The sequence below is a fragment of the Schistocerca piceifrons genome, chromosome 4 (genome assembly GCF_021461385.2).
Source record: "Schistocerca piceifrons isolate TAMUIC-IGC-003096 chromosome 4, iqSchPice1.1, whole genome shotgun sequence".
Taxonomy (NCBI): domain Eukaryota; kingdom Metazoa; phylum Arthropoda; class Insecta; order Orthoptera; family Acrididae; genus Schistocerca; species Schistocerca piceifrons.
Window position 1 is genome coordinate 263352015 of NC_060141.1, and position 27505 is coordinate 263379519.

At 43.8% G+C, this 27505-nt stretch overlaps 1 protein-coding gene across 1 annotated transcript in view; it reads right to left on the reverse strand.

Moving 5' to 3' along the window:
- The window catches only part of LOC124795276 (calpain-C), a 449990-nt gene that overhangs the window by 159082 nt on the left and 263403 nt on the right, over positions 1-27505 (reverse strand). Inside the window, exon 4 of the mRNA XM_047259222.1 lies at positions 3077-3326. Coding sequence (XP_047115178.1) covers positions 3077-3326 — 250 coding nt within the window. The remainder of the gene's footprint in view (positions 1-3076; positions 3327-27505) is intronic.

Consider the following 27505-nt stretch of genomic DNA (forward strand, 5'->3'; position numbering starts at 1 on the left):
TTGAAATCCCTTGTTAATAGCACTCAACACTTCGTGCAAGTAAATAGCTAGTTGTGTTTCACAAGAACGATGTTTTCTAAATCCGTGTTGACTGTGTGTCAATAGACCGTTTTCTTTGGGGTAATTCATAATGTTCGAACACAATATATGTTCCAAAATCCTACTGCATATCGACGTTAATTATATGGGCCAGTAATTTAGTGGATTACTCCTATTACCTTTCTTGAATATTGGTGTAACCTGTGCAACTTTTCAGTCTTTGGGTACGGATCTTTCGTCGAGCGAAATGTTGTATATTATTGTTAAGTATGGAGCAAATGTATCATCATGCTCCGAAATGAAGCTAATTGGTATACAGTCTGGACCAGAAGACTTGCTTTTATGAAGTGATTTAAGTTGCTTCACTACTCCGAGGATATTTATTTCTACGTTACTCGTGTTGGCAGCTGTTCTCGATTCGAATTCTGGAATATTTACTTCGCCTTCTTCCAGGACCGGTTGTCAGTCTTGTCTGGCTAGCTCGGTCAGTAAGAGCTTTGCCCTTGAAAGGCGTTATGGGTTCACGTTCCAACCCGGTATACAGTTCTATCCTGCTCCGAAGTTTTGCTGCGCGACACATTTTCACCGTCACGAGACGTTTGCGGTCTTTGGCTCTGAGCCCTGGAGCTCCCTCTGTGGCAAAATCGAGGAGGCAGGCCGGAGCGGCTGGCAGTGCGTCTGGTGTGCTGGTGTGGGCCTCCGATCTGGAAGGATGGCTGGAGGAGTAGCTGTCTGACTGCTGAAACAGGCTAGTGAGTAACAGCTCCGAGTGCATTTTTACCGTATAGGGAGAGGGGTGGCGTAGTGATGATACTGTTTGCGATGTTTCCTGCAGAGCGTCGTTTGCTCTCATGGAATTGTGCGTGACGTGCTGCGCGGAGGGTGTAGAAAACCCAGAGTCTCACTGAAAACATTCGTGCATTTATTTGAGAATAGTTGAATTTCCAGAAGGGAATATGTTGTAGACAGCTGCACTCCACTCAATCACAAGTGGAATGCCAGCGGTACGTTCTGGTTGTTCTATAGCTATGGCTTCTTAATTGTAAATTGTGTTTCTGGTGTGTCCCATCTTCACAGCTCTCGGACTTGTATGTGGCTTAGAACGGAGCTCTCAAACGGCGCCACTCCGGGTTGGTTATAAGTTATGCTTTGGGCTTAGTTGTGCATTGGAATTGGTTGTCACTGTGGGTCCCATTTCTAAGGTATTGTTTCTTGGCAAGAGTTAAACCTGGTGTTTTTTTGTGTTAAACTTACTGAGAAGTTTGGGTTACAGGTGTGGGCAAGAAGTGTTAGTATAACTCTTACAAGCCTTTATTTTAAGGGAGTGTTTTGAAAACTTGCTGTTGTTATTTAAATATATATTATATGTCCACCTCATTAACTGAGAGGTCTGCGCATCTGACTGCTATACAGCGGGTCCAGAATCGATTCCCGGCGGGGCCGGAGATTTTCTCCGCACAAGGACTGGGTTGTTGTGCTGTCATCATAATTTTATCTTCATCTATAAGCAAGTCGCCCAATATGACGTCAACTGAAAAGACTTGCAACGCCCCTGCCGAACTTCCCCAGGTGTGGACTCCCAGTTATCAGTACCATACGATCATTCCTTTTTTTTAACGTTATATGTGGCTGTCTGACGGTTTTAAAAGTTATGTAGTGCTGTGGAATGTGTTACGGAAGTATTATGTATCTTAAATATATGATTAGAAGAGATTTAATTGACCCATGCCCGAGACCATCGTAGTTACGGGGATTATGATCTTCTGTCTTGGCCAAATTCTTATGTCATCTGTTTTGCAAATGAGCACAGTGTCCATGTATATATAGTTTAAGTGCGTGGTCAAATTTAGGACCACAGGTAAATGGCAACCTGTATGATGGGCAGGAGTGTTCATACCAAGGAGTGAAGGCAGTTACTCATTGTATTTAGTACCTCGCGGGATTAGCCGAGCGGTCTAAGGCGCTGCAGTCATGGACTGTGTGGCTGGTTCCGGCGGAGGTTCGAGTCCTTCCTCGGGCATTAATGTGTGTGTTTGTCCTTAGGATAATTTAGGTTAAGTAGTGTGTAAGCTTAGGGACTGATGACCTTAGCAGTTAAGTGCCATAAGATTTCACACACATTTGCATTTTTTTTTTTTTTATTTAGTGTAACTCGTCGAGTCAGTCTACATATTTGTATACGAGTATTTATTGTGACATGAAGTTATTTAACGTTTATTCTGAGAATTTGTAATATTTAGCTAATAAATGTCAAGTAGTCATTCTGGTCTTTATTTATTCGGTTATTACTCTCACTACTAACCAGTATAAAACTTTTTTAGAAAAACGTTTATAGCTGTTGCCCGTCTGCATTTTATACTTTCTTTACTTCGGCGACCGTCAGCCATTTTTCTTCTAGGCCCACTACTTTCAGCAGACACTTATTTAAAGAGCTAGAAATCTTCACTGTAGCCTCACAATATAAATATTCACTTATGAACATTGTTATTAACAATCCGAACGAATTCAAAAGTAATAGCAGTGTACATGGCTACAACGCTAGGAGAAAGATGATCTTCACTACTCAAGGTTAAATCTAACTATGGCTCAGAAGGGGGTAAATTATGCTGCCACAAAAATCTTTGGTCACTTACCTAGTAGCATCAAAAGCCTAACAGATAGCCATATAGCATTTAAAAGGAAATTAAAAGAATTTCTTAATGGCAACTCCTTCTACTCATCAGATGAATTTTTGGATATAGTAAGTGGGTAATTTGCCAACCCCCACAAAAAAAAAAAAATATTGAGTGTCATGTAATATTTTGTCTAATGTAATATCTTGTATAGACACCTTTTATTAATCTGACACGTTCCACATAATTACAAAGTGTCGTATTCATGATCTATGGAACACGTACTAATCTAATCTAATCTCTAATTTAATCAGTGTCTCTTATCTAATTTCCAGGACATTATCCCATTTGATTTGATCGAACTCGTCGACCCGTGTCAAAAGTAAAACATAGGCACACAGCTGAGAAATGCAGGCGGTACTGACTTGGCGTAGGCCTTCTCGAGCAGGCCGGGCCAGAACTGGTCGGAGTGCTGCGCCTGCAGGAAGGCGAGGCGGCCGTGCACGGTGGGCAGGCGGTCGTCGACGAGCACCTCCAGCCACTCGCCGCACCACCACAGCCGGAAGCGGAACACGCCCGCGTACTGCTCGAACGTCTGGTCGGCCGGCACCACGCGGTAGAACAGGCCCTTGCTCAGGTACAGCACGCCCAGGCACGACACCAGCCACCGGTCCCCTGCAACACAGCGCGGCCCACACCATCAGCGTGTCGTCACCACTAGTAAGGGCGATAATACCGAAAGAGACGATCAGTACAAAGATCTTTTGTAGGAACCACCAGATTGAAGGATGACAGTTCCTCCAAATGGCGGCTGCTAGTGACTACATACTGCCCAAGGCAGTCATGGAAGTCGCCAATGGTTTTCCTGACCAAGCGTGCAGTGACGGTTTCTCCATTCTTTCTATTGTTTCAGAGCAATATGCATACATCTTAGCAGTCAGGACACTAGGGAGAACAAAACGCACATGAAAGGGTCAGCTTACCAAGCAACCAAACCACTGTCGTCTCGGCACTTTATGTGATTAGAAGAAAATACACTGGTTGACAATTAGTAAGAAATAGAGATCTTGTTGGACAGGAATAACCACAGACGGTAATGGACAACATGAAACACAGTAAATACGAAACAGAGGTGAAGTGGCATATTTAAAACGGAAAATTATACAGATTTCACCACATGGGAAATCAGGATGAGACATAAATAACGTTCATGTTTGACACAGGTCAGAATCCCAACATATTGTTGGACAGGAATAATCACAGGCGATAGTGGACAACATGAAACCCAGTAAATATGAAATAGAGGTGGAGTGGCATATTTAGAACGGAAAATTATACATATTTCACCACATCGGAAAGCAGGATGAGACATAAATAACGTTCATGTTTGACACAGGTCAGAATCCCAACATAAGGCTCGATATCGGATAAGAAATACGCCCTCCTCGGGCACTAGAGCACATTTTACAGCTGTTATTCATGCTGGCTACTAAAGTGCACAGGAGTCCTTGGGGGATGTTGTCGCACTCCTCTCTCAAGCCGATTTGTAGTTCTTCCACGATTCGGGGAGCGGGTGTTTATTGAGGAGAACATCTACCAAGAGCATCCCAGGCATTCTCTATAGGATTTAGGTCTGGAGAGTACGCAGGCCATTCCATACGTTCAATATCTTCAATTTCCTGTGTCGGCGGGCACTGTCGTCCATAGGAAAAAGACCAGGATCTGCCACACCCCCAAACAGACGGACACGATCCAGGATAATCTCCTTGTAGTACTGCTGAGATGTAGCTATACCTCACGCAAACATACGAGGTGCGACAATAAAGTAATGAGACTGATTTTCTTTGCAAGACGTGGCAACCCTGCAGGCTTGCGTAGGCACAATATCTTTGACCTTGGTCTATAAGCTGCTTCTAGTCCAAGCGGCACATCGATGCAACTGTTTGTTCAGTCGTGAGTTGTGCTGTAGTAAGTTGTGTTTGCGTCTCTCCTCACGGAAATGGAACCGTATAATATTACGCAATGGTATGCCATTTCTTTTTCTGTTAAATTGGGTGAAATCGCGACGACAACTTACGGTAAGCTTCAGAAGGCTTTTGGAGAGGAGGTTATGTCAAGAGCCAAGTTTTTCGTTGGCATAAAATGTTTAGTGAAGGCAGAACGAATGTTGAAGATGAAGACTGCAGTGGACGACCATCAACCTCACGGACGGATGTCAACTTGGCCAGAGTGCGTGAACTCGTACGATCTGATCGAAGATTATCCGTGAAAACGATTGCAGAAGAACTGAGCGTCAATCGAGAAACGGTTCGTCTAATATTAACTGAAGATCTTGGTATGAGAAAGATTTGTGCAAAAATGGTCCCCAAAAATCTCACACCACAACAACAAGAAACACGGAAAAATGTGGCAGCCGATCTGTTAGAGCAAACGGAAATCAATTCAGAATTGTTGATTATCACTGGTGATTAAAGTTCTTTTTTTTTTTTTTTTTTTTTTTTTTTTACAGTGCAATCCTGAGACAAAACGCCAAAGTTCGCAATGATGCTCATAGGGATCACCCAGACCAAAAAAGTGAAATGCATGCTTGTATGCTTCTTTGATTCCAAGGGAATTGTTCATAAGGAGTGGGTGCCTCCTGGACAAACAGTTAACCAATATTACTGCAAAGAAATTTTAGAAAGACTTCGTAAAAGAGTTCTTTGTGTCCGTGTCTACATTGCTGATAATTGGATTCTGCATCACGATAATGCGCCATCCCATACTGCTCTGTCAGTACAGCAATTTTTAACCTCAAAATAAATTTTAGTACTACCACAGCCACCTTATTCACCAGATATCGCTCCGTGCGATTTTTTTCTATTTCCAAGAGTCTAAACGGTGGTCAAGAGACAACATTTTCAACATTCTCAACACAAGATGTCCAAAAAGCTGTGACGAGGGTCTTGGAGGATATTGCAGAAGATGAGTTCCAGAAATGTTACTATCACTGGCAGAAGCGCTGGAAAAAGTGTGTGCAATCAGAAGGGAACTACTTTGAAGGAGACAGCACTAAACTTGACTAAAACGTTAAGCAACTTTTTTTCACATCAGTCTCATATATTTATTGTCGCTCCTCGTATGCAGTGGTGTCTAGCCATTGTGCATGATGAATGCCTACACCATAATGCCTAGGCGAGGTGATAAAATTAAAACTCGTGACTACTCTTCGTTCATCAGGAATGCATGAACATAGATATATTTCTTCATTAATGTAGCAATATGACATCGATTTGTAATTCCACTTGAAGTCTAATACCGGTGCGTTTAACTTTTACCTTACTTTCAGTTAAACTCAAGTTATTAGAATTTCGGGTTACGATACTGACAATTTCAGGTACAGGGTAGCAGACAGTTGCATGAAAGCGAGGAAGAGGGAATAGGATGCAACCCCTCGCTGATGCCGTAATCATTAGAGACGGAACACAGGATTCTGATTGAACTAGGACAAGGAAGGGAACCAGCAGTGCCATGTTTCAAAGGAACCATTCTGGCATTCGTCTTAATTTTTCTAACCATGAGCCGCATTATGTTCAGCTATGCAACGGACGTTAGCTAAGTATACAAAGATCGCCTATCGCCCTGTGATTGTTTACGGCACCGCACCTACGAAAAACTCTTACAGACAAAAAATTTTGCTATTTCTTGGGGACGGGCTGTTTTAACATTTCACAAAGGGATACGTTGGTCTCCGCTTGGTTGTTCAACAAACGTTCATTTTGCAAGAACGCATCCTAAGGTGCATTTCTCAGAAACTTAGACCAAAAATCCTTCGAACCACGACATACTTCCTAATGTTTCGCATGCGGGTTCTTCCATCCACAGAGGGGCGTGGTTTGAATAATCATTCATTAGGTTTTATGATAACTAATTTGACTTTCACGGTCTCTTCTGCAGTGACTAACAGCAAAAATACAACTGGATAAGGGGCAAAGACATGTTCCGTGTGGAACGTGTTTCAAGGCTCTCGCTGCGCTGCCTGACGGTAATTTAAGGAAACCACGACGGGAATATCGCCGTCGCTCTGCCGAATACTTGTGTCTTTGACATACTGCTCAGAGAAATTCGACGGCTAAAATTTTCAGATAGTGCCCTCAAGGGGTCTGGAAGCTACTTGAACAAAAGGCAGTAACGAGATGTCTGTAGGAATGAAAGTCGTTCTGGAAGCAAGTTCTCTTAGGAATGACGTTGGGATCAGGCGTGGGCACACTATTGTTCTAATCATACGCGGATAGTATCTCGTCGGTACTGACCGCTAAATATCATTTCCATCCCGACGACCTCCACCTAAAAATCGAAGCACCATATCTAAAGACATCAACACTGCCATCGTGCAGATGAATGATTATCTATCTTCAGTAGTAAGACAGGCGCAAAACCTAGGACTTAACTGCATGCGAAGAAATTTCAAGTAATTTTAATATTAAATCAGAAATTAATTCTGAATTCCGCGAATGATTGCCACCTGTTCTTCTCTACGGCATTGCCATACCATGTCAGAAAACGGTGAAGAACTTGGGTGTAACTTGAGATGAGCACCTCAGTTGAGCCGAAAATACCGTCATCACGCGCAGGAAGACTTCTGCTTGGCTCTGTGCCCTGCGGAAGTTACGCAACAGATTTCAACAGAATGTGAAATATGAAATTGTGCGATGACTCGTTCTGCCTAATCTCCACTAATACGATGTAATCCAGCACGGAACGAGTAACAAAAACTCTCGAGTCTAGACGATTAGGTCTAACCACTAATGCTTCTGTGGGTTGCATCTGCAATATCCGTCAGCACATCACATACCCGGTTAGGTTGTTTGTGGCCAGATAGGATAATCTGTAATATGAAGTACACTACCATACATTTCATCTCATCGTAACTGAAATACGTCTCACTTATCTAGTATCTTAGCTGTTCCCATCCAGGAAAAAAAAAAAAAAAAAAAAAAAAAAAAAAAAAAAAAAAAAAAAAAAAAAAAAAAAAAACATTCGCAGACTCCGTGTCTGGTGGTGCTGACAGCCTCTGTTGCACTCTGCACACGATTCCGTGCCCCGTTGCTTTTAAGAAGAGGCTGAAGCGCTCTTCCTGTCAATGCCGTGACGATAGTAAATCAAAGTCTTTCGGCTTTTGTTTCTTAATCAATTACGCCAGTTTCTTTTTGGCTATCATCATTACTCGTGTTTCATCGCGTTCCTCTTATGGTCCATCTTCCACCACCTCTCTCATGCCTACTGCCGCTATATCTCATAATTTACATCTTCCCGCCTGTTATTTATCTTTATTTTTATGTGTCTCATGAACGAACATAAACTGTGATTTTCTGCACCGTTTATGTCCTAATAATTTCCGAATGTTGCATTCTATATTAGTTGCAGCTTATAATATGGATTTCATAATGAATGTAATGCAAAGAAAAACATAGAATGGCTGGCTAGATGTAAGAAAGGGCTTGATGGTCAAAACCTTGTCAGGTTAAATACACTCCTGGAAATGGAAAAAAGAACACATTGACACCGGTGTGTCAGACCCACCATACTTGCTCCGGACACTGCGAGAGGGCTGTACAAGCAATGATCACACGCACGGCACAGGGGACACACCAGGAACCGCAGTGTTGGCCGTCGAATGGCGCTAGCTGCGCAGCATTTGTGCACCGCCGCCGTCAGTGTCAGCCAGTTTGCCGTGGCATACGGAGCTCCATCGCAGTCTTTAACACTGGTAGCATGCCGCGACAGCGTGGACGTGAACCGTATGTGCAGTTGACGGACTTTGGGCGAGGGCGTATAGTGGGCATGCGGGAGGCCGGGTGGACGTACTGCCGAATTGCTCAACACGTGGGGCGTGAGGTCTCCACAGTACATCGATGTTGTCGCCAGTGGTCGGCGGAAGGTGCACGTGCCCGTCGACCTGGGACCGGACCGCAGCGACGCACGGATGCACGCCAAGACCGTAGGATCCTACGCAGTGCCGTAGGGGACCGCACCGCCACTTCCCAGCAAATTAGGGACACTGTTGCTCCTGGGGTATCGGCGAGGACCATTCGCAACCGTCTCCATGAAGCTGGGCTACGGTCCCGCACACCGTTAGGCCGTCTTCCGCTCACGCCCCAACATCGTGCAGCCCGCCTCCAGTGGTGTCGCGACAGGCGTGAATGGAGGGGACGAATGGAGACGTGTCGTCTTCAGCGATGGGAGTCGCTTCTGCCTTGGTGCCAATGATGGTCGTATGCGTGTTTGGCGCCGTGCAGGTGAGCGCCACAATCAGGACTGCATACGACCGAGGCACACAGGGCCAACACCCGGCAGCATGGTGTGGGGAGCGATCTCCTACACTGGCCGTACACCACTGGTGATCGTCGAGGAGACACTGAATAGTGCACGGTACATCCAAACCGTCATCGAACCCATCGTTCTACCATTCCTAGACCGGCAAGGGAACTTGCTGTTCCAACAGGACAATGCTCGTCCGCATGTATCCCGTGCCACCCAACGTGCTCTAGAAGGTGTAAGTCAACTACCCTGGCCAGCAAGATCTCCGGATCTGTCCCCCATTGAGCATGTTTGGGACTGGATGAAGCGTCGTCTCACGCGGTCTGCACGTCCAGCACGAACGCTGGTCCAACTGAGGCGCCAGGTGGAAATGGCATGGCAAGCCGTTCCACAGGACTACATCCTGCATCTCTACGATCGTCTCCATGGGAGAATAGCAGCCTGCATTGCTGCGAAAGGTGGATATACACTGTACTAGTGCCGACATTGTGCATGCTCTGTTGCCTGTGTCTATGTGCCTGTGGTTCTGTCAGTGTGATCATGTGATGTATCTGACCCCAGGAATGTGTCAATAAAGTTTCCCCTTCCTGGGACAATGAATTCACGGTGTTCTTATTTCAATTTCCAGGAGTGTACATTAATAAAAATAAATATACAAATAAATAATTAAAAAACCAGCATCATTTATCGATTTCAGAAAAGCATTTGATTCGATAGACAGAGAAACAATAGATAAAATCATTAGAGAATTTGATGGTAAAGCAACATAAGCAAACATAATTCACGAAACTCTAACAAAGACGATAACTTAAGTTAAATTTACGGGAGAACTATACAAGCTATTTGGAAAAAAAATTGGTGTCAGACAAGGGGATGGTTTATCACTTTTACTGTTTAACTGCGTTCTAGAAAAGGTGATAAGGCCCTGGAATTTGAAGCTAAAAGTCACAAAATTGAACCAATAATTCTAGGAAGGAAAACAATTCGATTTACGGTCAACTGCCTGGGTTTAGCAGATGATTTTGCAGTACTTCCAGAAAATCTGACAGATGTAACTATTCAAATAAATCTTCCGGAAGAAATAAAAAATAGAACTAGAATCAAAATTTCAGCCGAAAAAGAAATTTCACGACAAACATAAAAAGTGCACCAGAATTCATAAAAACACAAACAGGTAGAATAGAGTGAGTAAATAAATGTCTTGGAGAAGCTATACAACAAAAGGACTAGAAAAATTTGCAGTAGTCGTAAGAGTTAACAAAATGGAGACAGCGTATCGCTTGACAAAGAATATTTACAACAAGAATGTATATCTAGAAAAACAAAATTAAAACATTATACCAAAGTGGTACGAAAGAATGTTCATATGGATGTGAATGCCTAACAATGAACTATAAATTGAATGACGGATAGTTATAAATATAATGGGTGCAATATAAACTACAGATGGCTGGAAAATGGGAAGTAACGAGCAGATCTACAAAAACATAGAGAATATATGAGAAGTAGTGGCTAGAAACATCAATAAAGAAAGAAGAGGAATTGAAGTTGTTATGTGATCGTAGTTAGCCAATACCAAAATAAAAAAAAGGAATGTTTAATCTATGTGTCACTTCGCTCGCTCTATCTTGAAGGGTAAAAATACGAGAACCTTGGAAAGTTCCAACAAAATTCAGTTATTTAATGTAAATTGAATTGTGGCCCACGCTGATGTAACATATGAGACGCATTCGTCTTTGAGGTATTCCTGTCCATAAAGACAGTGGTGTATTGTTGTGAGTGGAAAATTGTTTTAACTACCGACAAGACCGCACTCGTAGCCAAAATCTCGCAAGAAACTATGAAAGACTCACAAAGACATGTAGTCTAAAGCAGGGGTATACGGACTTGCTAGTACCGCGGGTCGCAAAGCCCTCACTGCGACTATGTAATGGCCGCGATAGCAAAAATGTACACAATTAGTTCACATCATTTGTTTCACGAACATTTAATTTATTTAACGAATGTAATTAAAACAATTTAACCTGAAAAGAATAAAGTTCTTAAAGGGCCCGCTCTCTCTTTCCAGTGAGGAAATGAATGACGATCAGAGAAAAAACTCCTAGGACGAACGGTGAGGGGCCGACCACCATGAGATGGATGGCGGCCCGCGTGCGGCGGTCTGTGAATCGTTGGCTCAGAGCAATTCAAGGCTAATCGGATTTTTATTCTGTACCAACTTAGACATAAATATAACAATGTTTTATTAAGGAAGGCATAAAATTTCTTTACATAAGTAGCTTTAGTTTATTAAGCAAATTTTTATTGAGTAGAAGCTCATAGAATGAAATTGTTTAAATCAATGAGGTTCATAGAGCGCGTCTGACGGCGTGCTTTCGAAGGGTCCAAATTCGTTTCCATACCCTTGAAAGTACGGCTCTAAGAAAAGAGCCGTTTCGTGATTTGTCTGATTCTCAGTTATACGCTCATCGCTACTACACGAAGCAACAACATTATTGCAAGAAAGATCTTCCATTGTGGGAAAAACACATAATAGTGCCCGTTCCTCATTCCCTGACTCTCAAGATTTATGACAATCGCTTAATTAGCTTTTGCATTCCGCGTTCGACATAACATAGGGCGCTAAATACGCATTTAACCTTAGTGCTGCAGTAAAGCATAATTAAAGTCTTCCACATATTCATTAGCCTATAACCTCTCGACGAGATATCAGTAAAGGAATTACAATGAATCTGCTGAGCTGTAAAATACATGTAATAATTCTACATTAAGAAATTTTGACTGTTAGATAAAAATTGAAGTCACATTTCCGTTGCACTTGCTACAAGGCAACAAAAAAGTTTGGTTTACAGCTACTCAAAACGAAGGCGTACTTTGGATGGTGAGGAAAGTGGAGGAACATTTTTTCCATAAGTTTCACTGAAGCCACTAACGTTATCCCTCTAATTTTTCCTATACGTTGAAAGCTGCATTAGCCGGTTGACCATACACCTGTTTTGATAATCTTCTTTCTATGAGTTCGTGTCATCCATTCCTCTTTTCTGGATCTTCTGCTTGTTTTAGTTACATCAAGTCTTCTCGAAAACGATACGAGAGGCAACCGGTTTCCCCCCATCCTTGTTACAAGTTCTGTTTAATGTAGCTTTCTCATCTTTCATCAATTCGACAATATTCTCGTGTTTTTTCAGCGACCATAATATACCACCTTTATTGAGCTCCCTCTTCATGCACAGCACACTCACATGGAGAACAAAAAGGTTTCCAAGTACTACCAAGTTCCTTCTTCCACAACGCTGTAACGATGCCTCATAGTCATGGACTCGCATTATCAACAGGATTACTGCAGATCATGACTAAGTAAAGGAGGTTGCTGTGAATAATAGTTCAATTCCCGAGAAGTGGGAAGTCACTACCGATGAGAGCGATTACCAGAAGAAATTACCAACTCTTGGATGAATGACCTCGGAAGATGCTTTTTCTTGATAGGTAGGACGCAGAGTGTTCTGGGATGGAGTGCCATCGACAAATGTAGAACTAACTTAAGGCGAGCGCCACAGAAGTATGTTAGAACCCTTGTTGACCTTGTAGACGATATTAGTAGCAGTCTCAGACTGACTGCTTCGGGATTTCCAGGCAACTTTCTGATGCACTTGCGTTGTCGGGTATACTGCAGGTTATTGTCGTCGTCTTTGGCGGTTGTTTCGGTGACGTGACTCGTCTCATACGATGCTATGTGAGAGTGACTTATGAAGGAAGGCGGCTGTTCGAGAACGTGACTGATGATGCTCTCTGCAGCCATATTTATTCTGTTTTCATCTTTATGGAGGGAGGGCGGTGGGAGGATAGAATTTACAACTATAAATCTACTTTGAGGGGATTTCTGGAGATAATTTCGGTATTCACTTTGCAGCTTGGTCAATTTGTTCCCTCTGCTTCACCACTCCGTACGTGGTCCGATCCTGATCCTGCGGCATCGCCCTGCAGTGTCCGAGCGGCTTGACGTTCAGTATGCCATTTCCGTTCGCTGGGCTCCGCCCTCGAGTGTTGTTTTCGCACCTCGCTGACTTGTCGCCTTCTGTTTGCGGTCCGTTTCCGTTTGGGTCGTCCTGCGACGACGTTCTAGCCTGTCCGTTCTGCCTGGCAGTGTGCTTGAGGTTTCCGTGCTGATGATGAGTTCTGCATTCGTTTTGTTTTTAAGAGATCCAACGAAAGATTCCAAACCTTACTCAGCGCCGGCCGGTGTGGCCAAGCGGTTCTAGGCGCTTCAATCTGGAACCGCGCGACCGATACGGTAGCAGGTTCGAATCCTGCCTCGGGAATGGATGTGTATGATGTCCTTAGATTAGTTACGTTTAAGTAGTTCTAAGTTCTAGGGGACTGATGACCTCAGATGTTAAGTCCCATTGTGCTCAGAGCCATTTGGACTTTACTCAGCTCGTAGCCCGATTGACTAGGTTTTCTGTCAGTCGAATCAGGAACTACTCCCTCATTGTGCTCCCAATATCTGGGCGTCTAGTCCAGAACTCTTGTCTTTTCATACCTCATGGAATGATCAAGTTCTGGGCAGTATTCAGTGACGGTTTAATCTGGGTGCATCTCGCTGACGAATGTGACGTTGATGTTCCTGAAATCATACGTAAACAGGCCTTGTAGCCTGTCCAATATATGACATGCCACATTGGGAATGTATATTATAAATTTCTGGATTTCCTAAATCACGGTCACCTTTAACATTTCCCAGTAGTCCTCTGGTCTTGTATGGTGAGCAGGGCACACAGTTGATGTATTTTCTCAGTTCCCTGCTGACCTTGGCAGAGGGTGATCGTGCACAGGGCAGATTTATCTTCTTGTCCTCCCCCGTCACGTGGTCGAGCGTCTTGGTGAACGGCCCTCTCAATTTGCTTGGCAGTGTATAAATTTCTGCCTGACATTGTGCGTAAATGTTCTATTTCTGACATCAAACTGTTTTCGTATGACAATGCACGTGCTCTGTGGACCAATGTCTTTAAGACTTCATTCTTCTGGCTGGGTGATGACAGCTGCTCGCCTGTGGATACACATCATTGTTGGCTGGTTGGCTGTACACACTGTGATCATAAAGACCGCTCGCTTTCTGTTTGACCAGCACATCTAGGAATGATAGGTGACCATTCTTTCCCAGTTCCATGGTGAACGTTGTGTTCGGATGACAATTTGGGTGTTGTAAAAAACTCACTGGACTGTACCTGCCCTGACGTCAAGTCACAAAGGTATCATCCACATAGGCCTACCTAAACAAGCATGTGAGATTGTTTCTTGATGTCTTCAACGCTTATTCATTGATTTTCTTAGACTTACCACATACGATGCACTTACCTATAATTAAGAACTATCTGAAAATAGCATCTGAATTGTTCAGTCAGATCTCAGTGATATTTTAAAATGGTGAAAACATTGGCAGCTGGATTTAAATGCACAGTAATGTAAAATTATACCCTTCACAAGACGAAAAACATAAATTTTATGGCTTACTACCAGTGGTTCACAATTAGAATTAGCAAACTCATAAAAATACGGAGGGTGGACAAAAATACGGAAACACCAGAGAGATGCACGCCAAAATATAAACACATATGTTAGCCAAGCCTGCACATTGCATTGTTGTGTTTGACAACAAACGGCACCTTGTAATGTCCTCAGTAGGTTGCAAGTGTAGCTCCGGTCAGAACAGTGGTCTGTATAGTTGTGAGTGCATTGTGTCGGAGCTGAGTGCATTCGAACCTGGCCGTTGTTGATGCTCGTACGGTACGTGGTTTCGTAACCAAGGTAGCAGAAGTGTTTGGTGTTTTAAGAGACAGCGTATCGAAGATTTATAACGCATACAGGGAAACCGGAAAAATACGATCCGCTAAGTTACAAAGCCACAAAAGTATGTGTTGAGTGATCGTGACAGACGGCCATTGAAGAGAATTGTGATGAAAATAAGAGGACGCCAGCTGAAAGCTCACTGTAGAACTGACTGTCACACTCGCGAACCCTGTCAGCACCAAAACAACCCGAATGGAGCTCCAGAAGCAGCGAATTGCAGAGAGAGCTGGAATTCAAAAACTACTCATCAGTGATACAAATGCCCGAAGCCATAAAGGCTGGACTATGAAGCTTCTGGTCAAGCATGCGTCTCAAGAGTGAAATGCGGCGGGAGTTCAGTGATGATATGGGCAGCCATATCGTTGTATTCCATGGTCGCCATGGTAACTTCGCAAGGTTGCATTACTGTCAAGGATTGTGTGTGCACTTTTGCTCATAAGACCCATCCCATGGTACAATGTTTCTTCTCCAATGGTGATGATGTGCTTTAAGGTGACAGGGCTCCTGTTCACGCAGCTCGCATTGTCCTGCTTTTGTGAGCATACAGATGAATAGTCTCGTCTCCACTGGCCGCCACGGTCACCAGATCTCAATATTATTGACCACTGTGGTCTACTTTGGAGAGAACGTTGCGTGACCGCTATCCACGTTCATGATAGTTACCACAATTTTGGAGGAAGAATGGTATAAGATTACTCCGAAAAACATGCAAGGTATGTACTTATCCACTTCGAGACGACTGGAAGCTGTTTTGAAATCCAGCGGTTTTCCTACACTCTATTAGGCGTCGCAATGTTTTTGGTGTTTCCGTATTTGTATCCAACCCGTGTAACTAGGTGTAACAATTTGAGGGATATGAAATGAGCACATACGCAGAACCGTAGGTAAGGCAGGAAGCAGACCGGTTCATTGACAGGATACTGGGAAAATGCAATCAGTGTGCAAAGGAGATTGTTTATAAATCACTGGTGCGTCCCTTATTAGAATATTGTTCAAGTGCTTGTGACCCATACAAAGAGCACTAATAGGCGGTATTGAATGTATGCAAATAAGGGCGGCTCGAATGGTAACAGATTTGTTTGATTCACGGGATAGCGTTACGGAAATGCTGAGAACCACCAACAGACGCTCTTTAAGAAAGACACAAATCACCCCACGAAAGCCTGCTTATGAAACTTGAGGAATCTGTATGAACTGAAGAGCTAGATATATATTCTTTATCCCCCAACGTACCGTTCCGAAAGGAACCACTCACAGACATATTTAAGCAGTCATTCTTCGGGTGTTTCAAACGCGATTGGAGAGGGAAGAAATCATGACACGTGATACCTTGCTAAACACTCTATGCCATGTACTTTACAGTTGTTTGCAGAGTATGTGCGTAGATGCAGATTAAAAGATACTGGCGATGCGTTAAGGAGGAGCGGGGCTCAAATTCCCGCGAGGCCATTTTGATGTAAGTCTACAATGGCTTCCCATAACTGTTGGATGGGTGTCTCGAGATTTCCTTCAGACGGCCGCATCCATCCACCACTGTCCTACAACTTGGGCATCGACGTCGCCGAGACGATAAACACTAGCCTCTCTGTGGGCAAGGTTAACCGGTTAGGTCTGAGAAAAATCGATAGCTTTCGCTGTTTCATAGCCCTTTTATGCCCCGTATTTCCGTTCAAGGAAAGTCCACCGGAATGTGGAACTTGTTCGATGCCACCAGACGCTTTCGCACGAGGGAAAGTGCGTCGGAATGTGGAAGGAGTTGGCCGGCTGGCTCACACTTTCTTATAAGTAAATACAAGACGGACGGTGGAAGTCGGGCCCATCTGAGGAGCGTGGCTGTGCGGGTTGGTGTTGGGCGCAGCCCATTGAGCGTGTGGCGGCGACTAACGGGCCACGAAGGCCAGGCGAGGCCGGAGCAGCCCCGCAGCCGCTCCTGTCGCCCGTCGGCCATTGTCGCGCTCTTTTTGCAGGCCGTGCACGCTCGAGGACACGCCCAGGCGGCGGACCAAAGCGGCCGCAAACACCGCTAAGCTAGCGGCCATGAACCTGCTCCTCCGCAGTGCCAAAGCCACTGTGGGGAAACTAAAGCGTAAACAAAGGACAAGTGCATTTTATCGTTAAGACCCATTACTGTGTGATTAAACGATTGCAGAACAACCACTGGAAGCAGTTACTTCCATACAGTATATAGGAGTACGGGTACGGAGCGATTTGAAGTGAAACGACCACATAATAGTAATTGGTGGTAAGGCAGATTTCAGCTTGCGATTCACTGGAAGAATACTCAGCAAATGCAATCCTCACAGAAACGGAGTTTTTGCTCGTCAGTCTGGTTTCCGTGTCGGTTAGAATCGATAAAAGTAAAAGAGAAGATCCAAAGAAGAGCAGCACGTTTCGTTACACGTTCATTTAGTAAGCGCGAAAACGTCGAAGAGTTGATCAGCCAATTTCAGTCCCAGATACTGCAAGAGAGGTTTCTGCATCAGGGCTTGGTCTTCTAATAAAATTCCGAGGGCGTACGTTTCTGGAAGAGCCAATCAATATATTGCTTCCTCCTGCGCATATCTCGCGAAAAAGAAACGTGAAGATGAAATCAGAGAGATACGCGCCCACACAGAGGCTTATCAGCAATTGTTCTCCCCGTGAATCATTCGCGACTGGATCAGGAAAAAGCGGGGGTACACAAAATACCCTCCGCAGCATACCGTAAGGTGTCTTGTGGAGCGTACACGGTGTTTTTTATTAACGTTTAAAAACACCCATAGCGACGTAGGTGACACTGAGACAAGCAATTTAATATAAGGCACACGGGTCGCAAATGTCAGGAAATACCCCAAAAGTGAATAACAAATGTTGAGCATGGGGCGTCACATCCAAAATACGGAGGATTTTTTCGAGCGCAGCGTGAAGGGATGATTGAGCAATGCAGTACTTGCATTCAAGCAAACGGTGCAAACTTCGAACTCTTTCTGTAATTATGATTTATTGTAAATATAGTAGTTACAAAATTATTGTCCTCGTTGCAACCAAGCAAAAGCTCATCTTGGGTTTCTTTCCTTTTCCCCCTTCGTTTTCTGTTTACAGACTTTATGTAGCAAAGAAAACGTAGGTCATTTGTTGGTAATGACGCAATTTGGAAGCCTATACTCATTTACTTGTGACTCACTACCGTAGATTTTGTTGTACTGTACTTTGCAATAAACCAGCGGAGACCGCGAGACCAGTAAATAAATTAATACCTCAATGTAAACACATGATTGTTTCACCCAATAAAAAAAAATACTTCCTGTTACACGCATTACTCGAACCCCGAGCTCCTCGTGCAAGAGTCGCCCACGTAGGCTCGGAGTCACACAGGTGTGAATACTGTACTTGGTTTGGGATGATCACTTAAAACATACCGATAGGTTCAATCGCTGCACGTCAGCGAGGTACGTCATTTACAGACGACAGACGTTCAACATTTGTTATCCACTTTTGGCGTATTTGCCGACATTTGTGATCCCGTATATCTTATATTAATTTACTTCTCAGCCTAATCTGCGTAGCTTCGGAATTTTCAAATATTAGTAAGACTCGCGCTGTATATGTAGACGTAATAAAATCATCTTCCCTGTAAATTCAGCCAGTCAGTTCCACTTGGCAACGAAATAAATTTACACACAAGACAGTAAATCAGTCATCTCCAGGAGAGATTACGCTAATACCTCGTAACTGAATTCCTATCCTTAGTCTTTCCTTTTTTCTGGTCTTCTCCTGCTCCTTTCGCAGGTCGACATGTTAATATGAATTTGTCAAGGTTAATAGTAGAGAGTGGCCGGGTGCCCTTTCTATCGAGTCCTCCCCCCCCCTCCCCCCCTCTCCCTTTCTGGGATGGAGTTAGTGTACTCCATCTGTTTGTGTCTATAGATATCCCATGTGAAAGCTGTTTGCGAATCGTATAAATGAGACGGGAGATGGATACCAGCCCGACGTTCACCTAGTCGTATGCGGTAAACCCCTTAAAAAGCACTTCCAGGCTGACCGGCACGGCAACTCTCGTCATTAATCCACCGGGCGAATTCCAATCCGGGATGGCTTGTTTATCCGAATCCCGGAAATAAGACTAGGGTTAGCGCCCCGTCGACATCAGGTTCATCAGAGACGGCTCAAATTCTCGGAATGTTGTAAGGATAGAGAGGAGAATCGGCTGTGCCCTTTCAAGGCAACGATACGGGCATTTAGCTGGACTTTTTTTAGGAAAATCACAGAGTACCTACATCTGGTGGCTGGACGCTGATCTGAGGCGTCTTTCTTCCGAACACGAGCACAGCGTGCTAACCATTGCGCCACCCTGACCGGTGCCGTATCCCTGAAGGGGCGTGCTAATGCGCGCTGCTATCCGGGTCAGCTTCCGTGATTGACCCAATTCGGCGAGGTAGAGAGTTCACAAGTTTCTTCAAATATGCCGTATCCAGCTGAGGCAGAGCTACCAAACTCAGAGGATGCTGGTTGCTACGTTTCATCCGTTGTTCCAAATAGTCCCAAACATTTTGTTCTGAGTGAAGGGTGATTTTTCGGGACAGTTGAGATGCAGTAGGATGCTTAAGTGTTTGTCGAACCACGAATGTATTCGAAAGCACAGCTACTGTCTTCTGCGTGTTCACAGCATACTCATAAAAATGTAGATAAATGGACAAGTTGGCCTTCGAAAACATTTATTTAAACATCCTGTCGATGTTTATTGTAACCCGAATGAATGTAGCCATGTCACGATACGAAAAACACCCCCAAAACTTCACAGAACCACCTTCAGCGTAAACTCCACCCTCCACAAACCGGAGGTTGTACGCCTTATTGACTCGCTGGCGCACGCGTCGCCTTGCATCACTTGAAAAGAGGCAAAATTGAGATTTGTAGGACTACACTACGTGCCTCTCTATCTACTGTCCAGTTTTTAGATTGTTTGACCCTTTGAAGACGTGCAGCTTCGTGTACCGCTCTAAGCAATGACCTTTTGCAACATATCTGATTCCAAATGTCCATTATATGCAGTTCCCTTCGCAATGGAAACTGATTGAGATTAATCTAATTCACGGACAGCAGCAATTCTTGTCGGGTTTCATATCGATTGTTACTGGCAACATGTGACACTCATCTCCATTACCTGTTGGTTAAGATGTTTTTCACGGCCACTGTTCTCATGTCATCATACATGGCTACACTCGTGACTACTGCGTCTGATTCAAAATGTGATTCCTGCCGTAAAAGACCTGGATTTCGAGAGAAAGGTTTTACTCGCTTTCCGACAAAGCAACTTTTCGTTAGACAACACTGACCTGAGTGTTTTGTTTTTTATATTATCCGATACCTGTCTGATTATTTCAAAAAAGAAATAAATATTTATATACTTACGGTAATAGTTATGTATATTACGTTTCAAACCTTCTAGCTATCCTAAAAGCATCGCGTGATGTTATAACATCACACTATGAGGAAAACGAGACTGTTTTTTCCTTGCGAGCTATTGCATCATGACACCACAATAGATGGAGGATCCTTAATTAATCAGAACACAGATATACGATTATTTACTGGCTTCGAGAAGCCTTGTTAGACAATAAACATCTGTCCAAGAGCTATGGTATTGAAACTCCTCGGCCCCTCGGAGACTCGGAAAAACGGAGAGGAGCAGAAAATATCATCACCAGTGCACAACTAATTATCGATGTCTGCTGCAGAACTTACTAACATGCTGAGAAATATCACGTTCAGATAATCAGTCTTATAGATTCGTAAGACTGGCACGTGCCTACCAGCAAAAGTCTCTTGTATTGTAGTGAGGAATAAGAGGGAGGAATACTCCAGAATTTGTTGCCACTTCTCAGAAAAAGTAAAAATTTAAAAAAATCTCATATCGATACATCAAAGTGGGCCTCTGCACAAAAAATTTGTTGCCAGACTATTGTAGCCTACATTCAGTTGAGCATTCTATAGTCAAATATCACCACCCTCTTTAATTATTTTCTCTCCATACGTCTCTGCACTACCACCTCAACTATTCTTTGTCGCTTCAAAATATGAAAATATGTCCTATCAACCTAGCATTCTTTTACTGTAGTTATTCTGTAAACCACTTTTCTCGCCAATTTGATTGGGAACTTCCTGACTAGTTACCTGATATGCCCGTCTAATCCTCAGCACTAATTTTTATTATTTTATTTCAAAGGAGCGTGGGTGAGAGTGATGTGTCTTGGTACACTTCTCAGACTTCCATCCCTAGCCAGTTCTGTAATGTTTTCTTCGTCCTTTTTAAATGATGGCATTAATTTTTATATGCTGCAATCTTTTTCCGAAATTATGACATTTACTCCGGGAAATTGATAACATTCTCCAAAGTACATCCTCGTCATACACTTAGGAATAAATATTGTGTTCAAATGTGAAAACATTGCAATCGATAACATTATCACATATTCCACGGTGAAAGACCACTATTTGTTTCCAGGTACAAGATAGCGCACGACCGAAGAAGAACAGCTTATTGTCCACTTGTTATATAAATAGTTCTAAAAACATATAGCATTCTACTCACCATAAAATTTCGTATCTGAAGACTTAACAATATATGCCAAATAGCTTTGATGTATTATCCAGCACTTAAATGTGCAGAACGCGAGATATATACAAATGCTTCAGGAAAGACATCATGTCTAACAAGAACAAACCCTGAAGAAAATGGCGGAAACTTCTTATGGCACTCTCTAGTGCGTATTCCTTCGCGTGATTCTAAAATCAGTAGTACTGAACTAGTGACCAAAAAAAAAATCGTGTGTTTCTAGGTAAACTATTCTCTAGGCTCAACACTCTCCTGTATTTCTGAAACGGCGTGCTCTCTGTGGGAAATTTAGAATGTGTACGGATAATGACCTTAGCCTCCTCTGAAAACATAATAAATGGCTGCCTCTACGATTATCCTGAGAACTTCTGTTAGGTTCAGTTGAGTCCTACCATGCCACCATCCCTCTCAATTTTTTACTTTTTCGGAACTGTAAAATGAACGTATTTCTACAAGAAATGTTGTGTTGATTTAAACGCACTTCTAGATTTAAGCTTATCAGTAAACGTTTACGGACCCTGTACATCAGCGAAAAGAACTCGTGGTATTGACGACAGTTGACAGCTGATACCGTCCGATAGTTCAGTGAAGTAGCAGTTGCCTGACAGTTGTTAAGAGAGAAATGCAATATGAGGACTGCCCCTCCCCCCCCCCCCCCCCTCTGCCCCACCATCCCTCTGCTGTAGCAACATCGCTGGTACAAGCTGCGAGACTAAACTTTCACGTTGTGCAAGGTCAGGCGTCGTTATGATATTACGAAAACACCAATGAAACTGCAGCCTGCACAGCAGTAGCGAAGAAAGAAGTACCGCAACTTTCATGTCAAAACAGCAGTAGCCGCCTAACACCGGCCATCTCGAGAGGAGCTCTACAAAAAAATGTCTCTGAGCACTACGGGACTTAACTGCTGAGGTTGGTAGGGGTAAAACTTAGAACTACTTAAACCTAACTAACCTAAGGACATCACACACTCCCATGCCCGAGGCAGGATTCGAACCTGCGACCGTAGCGGTCGCGCGGTTGCAGACTGCAGCGCCTAGAACCGCTCGGCCACACTGGCCGGCGAGGAGCTCTACAGTGGTGGTAACAGTGAACTCTTACAGTGAACAGATTTCCAGTCTTGGTCCCCTCGTCCTGATCTAGGATTCAGCAATTTCCTTTAATCCTTTTAGTCGAGTACTAGGGTCTTTCTTGTAGTCAGTGTACGACGCTGTTGTCGAAATGTTGATCAGAGAAAGCGCATTAGTAACGGAATACCGCAACAACCCGTAAATAATTGTGTGTCCGATACCTAGTGGATGATTGACTTTAATGATTCTGTGGAAAGTTCTTAATAAGAAAACCTGGATGTTTGTTTGTACTATTAATTTCCTGGAGACTACGGATTTCTGTATAAATGAGCTATTTGGAATACTAGCGGGCATTCAAAGTGTGGTAAGAAGAAAACAGACAGAACAGAGACATTATCTTAAAACTTGAATTTCATTGGTAAGTGAAGTGATTACGGCTTCACGTCAGCGGATACTAGCGGATGCTCGTAGCTCAATTGAAGGAAGAAATCGGCTGTGATACTGACGAATAAACCATCCACACAGTTATAGGAAGAACGAAATGCAGGGTTTACAGACAGTAATTTGTAATCTAGAAGTAAAAAACTGACGGTGACCGAAGCAGAGAGGATATAAAATGTAGACTGGCAATGGAAAGAAAAATGTTTCTTAAGAAGAGAAATTCGTTAACATAGAACATAGATTTAAGTGTTAGGAAGTCTTTTGTGAAAGTATTTGTATGGAGTGTAGGCACATACGGAAGTGAAACATGAACAATAAACAGACAAGAAGAAAATAGAAGCTTTTGAATTGCGGTGTTATAGAAGAATGGTTGCGATTAGATGGGTAGATCACGTAATTATACTGAATAGAATTGGAGAGAAACTAGGGATAGTCTGACAGAACACATTCTGAGACATCAAGGGATCACCAATTTAGTACTGGAGAGAAAGTGGGGGGGGGGGGGGGGTAAAAATCATAGAGTAAGACCATGAGACGAATACAGTGATCAAGTTCAGAAGGATGTAGGTTGCAGTAGTTATTCAAAATAGTGGTTCTCACAGGATAGTCTTCGGTCTGCAGACCACAACAATAACAGTCCTCTCCAAAGCGAACACAGTGCAGTGCTTTAACCAATGTCATCATTCAGTCTAATGAGCCCTTAGAGAGTGGGGAAACCTGCTGAGTTAAGAGTCTCTTAGAACGGTAGCCCATCGACTGGAAATCACTGTCACGGAGTCGGCGTTGCTCATCAAATGGACTGCCGTCAGTGGTGACCACCGAAGAGCTGAACGAATGACGATTAAACTGGAAGTTTGTTTTCTGACATGGTTTTCTTTGAAGTCCACAGTAGCGATGAATTTCTTAACCTGTTCAAGTTTGCTTTGTCTCTGCAGTATTGCACAGTTTCGGCCTTGACCATTTTCGAGTATTGTTGGTTGGTTGTTTGGTTATCCAAGTTCTGCGATTACGAATATTGCCGTATTGCACATGGAGCACGAGACGTAGCCCATTACTTTTGAGTGCAAACGTGATACGTGTGACAACTAGCACCACTGGGATGGCAGCGCGTGGCTATGTTAAAATCAAATAATGGTATAACAGAAAGTCACACTGTAAGCGCAGGCTAGACAGAACTGTTCATTAGTATGTCGGCAGTCTCTCAATCAACTTCCGTTTCGGTGCGAGTATGTCATTCGACTCTTTGATCCAGAGTCCTTATCCATGCTACTGACACAATTCCGCCGCAAGACACACCATAACGTGGCTCGCGCGGTATAGATGTAGATGGCAGACCATTGGCGGTGTTCATACACCGTCAGCTATTGCTGTTCCCTGTGACTAAGCGTCTTATTCTCTTTCTGAACTCAACGTCTCACTCGTGATGTAGGGATGCTGATTTTGTTATTCAGGCTAGCACATGGAAAGTTGTGGTACACAAAATGAAAACCTAACACCATCGCCACGCTCCTGAACTCAACTGACAGATTAGGTGTGTTGTGTAACGTTGTGAAATAACGTGTGTAGTGTGTTGCAATGACTGGTAGTGAACAACGAATTAACAGCGTATCAATGGCCTTTTACATTATTAAAGAATTCCTTTGCAAAACACTATTGTACGTTAGTGATAAACTGAAAAATCTAGCACTATTTTACACAACTGGCTTGTATTAGGGAGGGTGGAGACTCTAATCTTCATCCAGCCATCCTGTTTTATAGGTTTTCCGTGATTTCACTAAATTATTTCAGGCAAATGTCGAGATATCGGACACGAAAACTGATAACGGCCGGGAGAGCAGTGTGCTGACCACATGCCCCAACGTATCCGCATGAGGTGACACCTTAGGGCTGAGGATGACACGGCGGCTGGTCGGTACCGTTGGGCCTTCACGGCCTGCTCGGTCGGTGTTGTTTTGTTTGTAAATGCCAGCATGGTTCCTACTTTAACACCGCGGCCGCCAGCCTTGTCAAATTAGACCTGTAAGCATGTAAATGTCTGTATATATGAGTTTTGTTATTTTTCGTTGTTCTTAGTTGTAATACCTCGAAATGTCCAGTATCTCGTGAAAGTGATTGATCCACGACGAATGAATGAAACCAATACTACTATTACTAATATGTGACGGGAGCTGAGGTACACGTGTAGGGCTGTGGCTTCTGTTCCGCATAGCGAGAAGGCCGTTTTGGATGGCGCGTCCTCCCACCGTTGTTACTGACGGAGATATCTGTGGCACCGTGGCCTGCCCATCCACTGTTACATTCAACGATAGTCCGACCCTGTGTTCAACACGTTGCTGCCCGTGGGAGACGACTCAGACGGCGGCCATTTTGATATGCCCTTGACACTGTGATACTTGAAAAGCCCAGTGCCTACGCGATCTCTGACGTCTGCTGTCCCGCGTGGCAGGTACCGGCGATCCGGCTGAGATCAAATGCGCTGATAGCGTGCGTCTGGCACACCCACGCTCGGCTGTGACTGTCGGTGGAGGTCTGACGATGACCCAGCGACGTGACACGTCTAACTGGTACTTTCACCGTGGCGGCAGGAGCGCTCTATCTCTGAACGCAGCGGCTATCTCTGATCCTGCTGCTCAAGATGTAACATGTCATTCGCTGCTCGTTCTTTGGCTATTGTGGACGCCACAGCCGGTTTCCAGTATACGGAGAAAGGAGGCTTTACTTAGCCTGGAGATGATGAGCCTGTCTTTTCGTACTCTATACTGCTAAATTTTCAGTTTTAGATTGCCTACCTAACAATTTACAGGGGCAGAAAAGATTTTATGTTCGATGTTTCATACAATTACTCATCGAATTTAAAAATTGAAGTATTTCCATAACGTGGTCATTAAGAGATACGAGGGTTGTCCAGAGAGTAAGTTCCGATCGGTCGCGAAATGGAAACCACAGTGAAAACCAGAAAGGTTTTATTTGCAACAGTAGGTACACCTTCCACCTATTTCTCTACATAGTCGCCGCTCCAACTTCGAGTTTTGTCGTAGTGTTGTATCAACTTTCCAATAACCTCGTCATCGAAAGCAGCCGCCTCTACTTTCGGCCAGATATCTGCACTGCATTTCAGCTCGTTGTCTGTGGAAAATTTTTGTCTTCATAGCAGCGGTTCTTGTGAGCAGAGATGAGACTCAGGGGGAGCCAACTGCGGACTGTATTGTGGGAGATCAAACACTTCTCATCGGAAACGCTGCAGAGCGTCTTCATTGCCCCTGAGGTGTGCGACCGAGAATTGGCATGAAGCAGGCTCTGAGCACTAGGGGACTTAACATCTATGGTCATCAGTCCCCTAGAACTACTTAAACCTAACTAACCTAAGGACAGCACACAACGCCCAGTCATCACGAGGCAGAGAAAATCCCTGACCCCGCCGGGAATCGAACCCGGGAACCCGGGCGCGGAGAGCGAGAACGCTACCGCACGACCACGAGCTGCGGAAATGAAGAAGGAACTGCACGACAGTTGTGTTATGTAGACTGCGTGACACAGGCGAAATCTCTAACCAGGCCCTCATACTTGGTGGGAGACGCTATTCCCTATGCCTCTTTGCGTGCTCACTGTTCACTCAAAACTGAAAAGAGCGACGCTACACGATCGACGTGCATACTAGAGACACTGACCAACACATCTGTGCAAAGCTTTACCGGATTTTCCCAGTGGTTTCCATTTCGCGACAGATCGGAACTTACTTTCTGGACAACCCTCTTACAGTCTTACATTACAGGGTTCAACACTACGAGCAAACTATTAAAGTTACAGACTGTCCAGAGACAGTGTAACTCACGGCGTGCAAACTACCCACACTATACTCATCCTGCATTGGGGCGTGAAAGCACTTAGAAACGTTCCACAAACTTTGCGTATAATCAGAAACCTTTTCGAAGCCTTTTCTCGCTGGCACTCCTCAAAAAATAATGAAAGGAAGTAAAACTTTAGTAGCAGGAAACACGTTTTAATTTATTACCTCTTTACTATCGCTTCTATTCGCAATACATTTTGCAGATACTGTCCACGTACACCACAGAATATATCTGAATAATTATATCACTGTACGACACATAGTTCGGCAGATATGACGTTTTCTACGTGGGCCTTTGACTCTGTATAAAGAATAAAATTTTTCGACCTGTAAAAAGCGATTGGCAATGGAAAATGGCGCAAGATGACAGAGTTTCTGAGAAAAATAGGAATAAGCTGTAGGGAACAACGGGTAATATGCAGTATACACAAGACCCAACACGAAACAATAAGACTGGAAGATTAAGAACGAAGTGTTCGGATTAAAAAAACTGTAAGCCAGGGATGCAGTCTTTCGCTCCCACTTTCAGTCTATTTGCAGAAGAAGTAATGGCGGAAATAAAAGAGATTTCAAGAGTAGGATTAAAATTCATGGTGAAAGAGTATCAATGATAAGATTCCCTGATTGTAGTCAGTGAAGGTGAAGAAGAATCACAGGATGTGCTGAATCGAATGAACAGTCAGCCCAACGAGCAGAGAATGTGGATAGACAGTAAACCGAAGAAAGACAAAAGTAATGAGAAGCAGCAGAAATC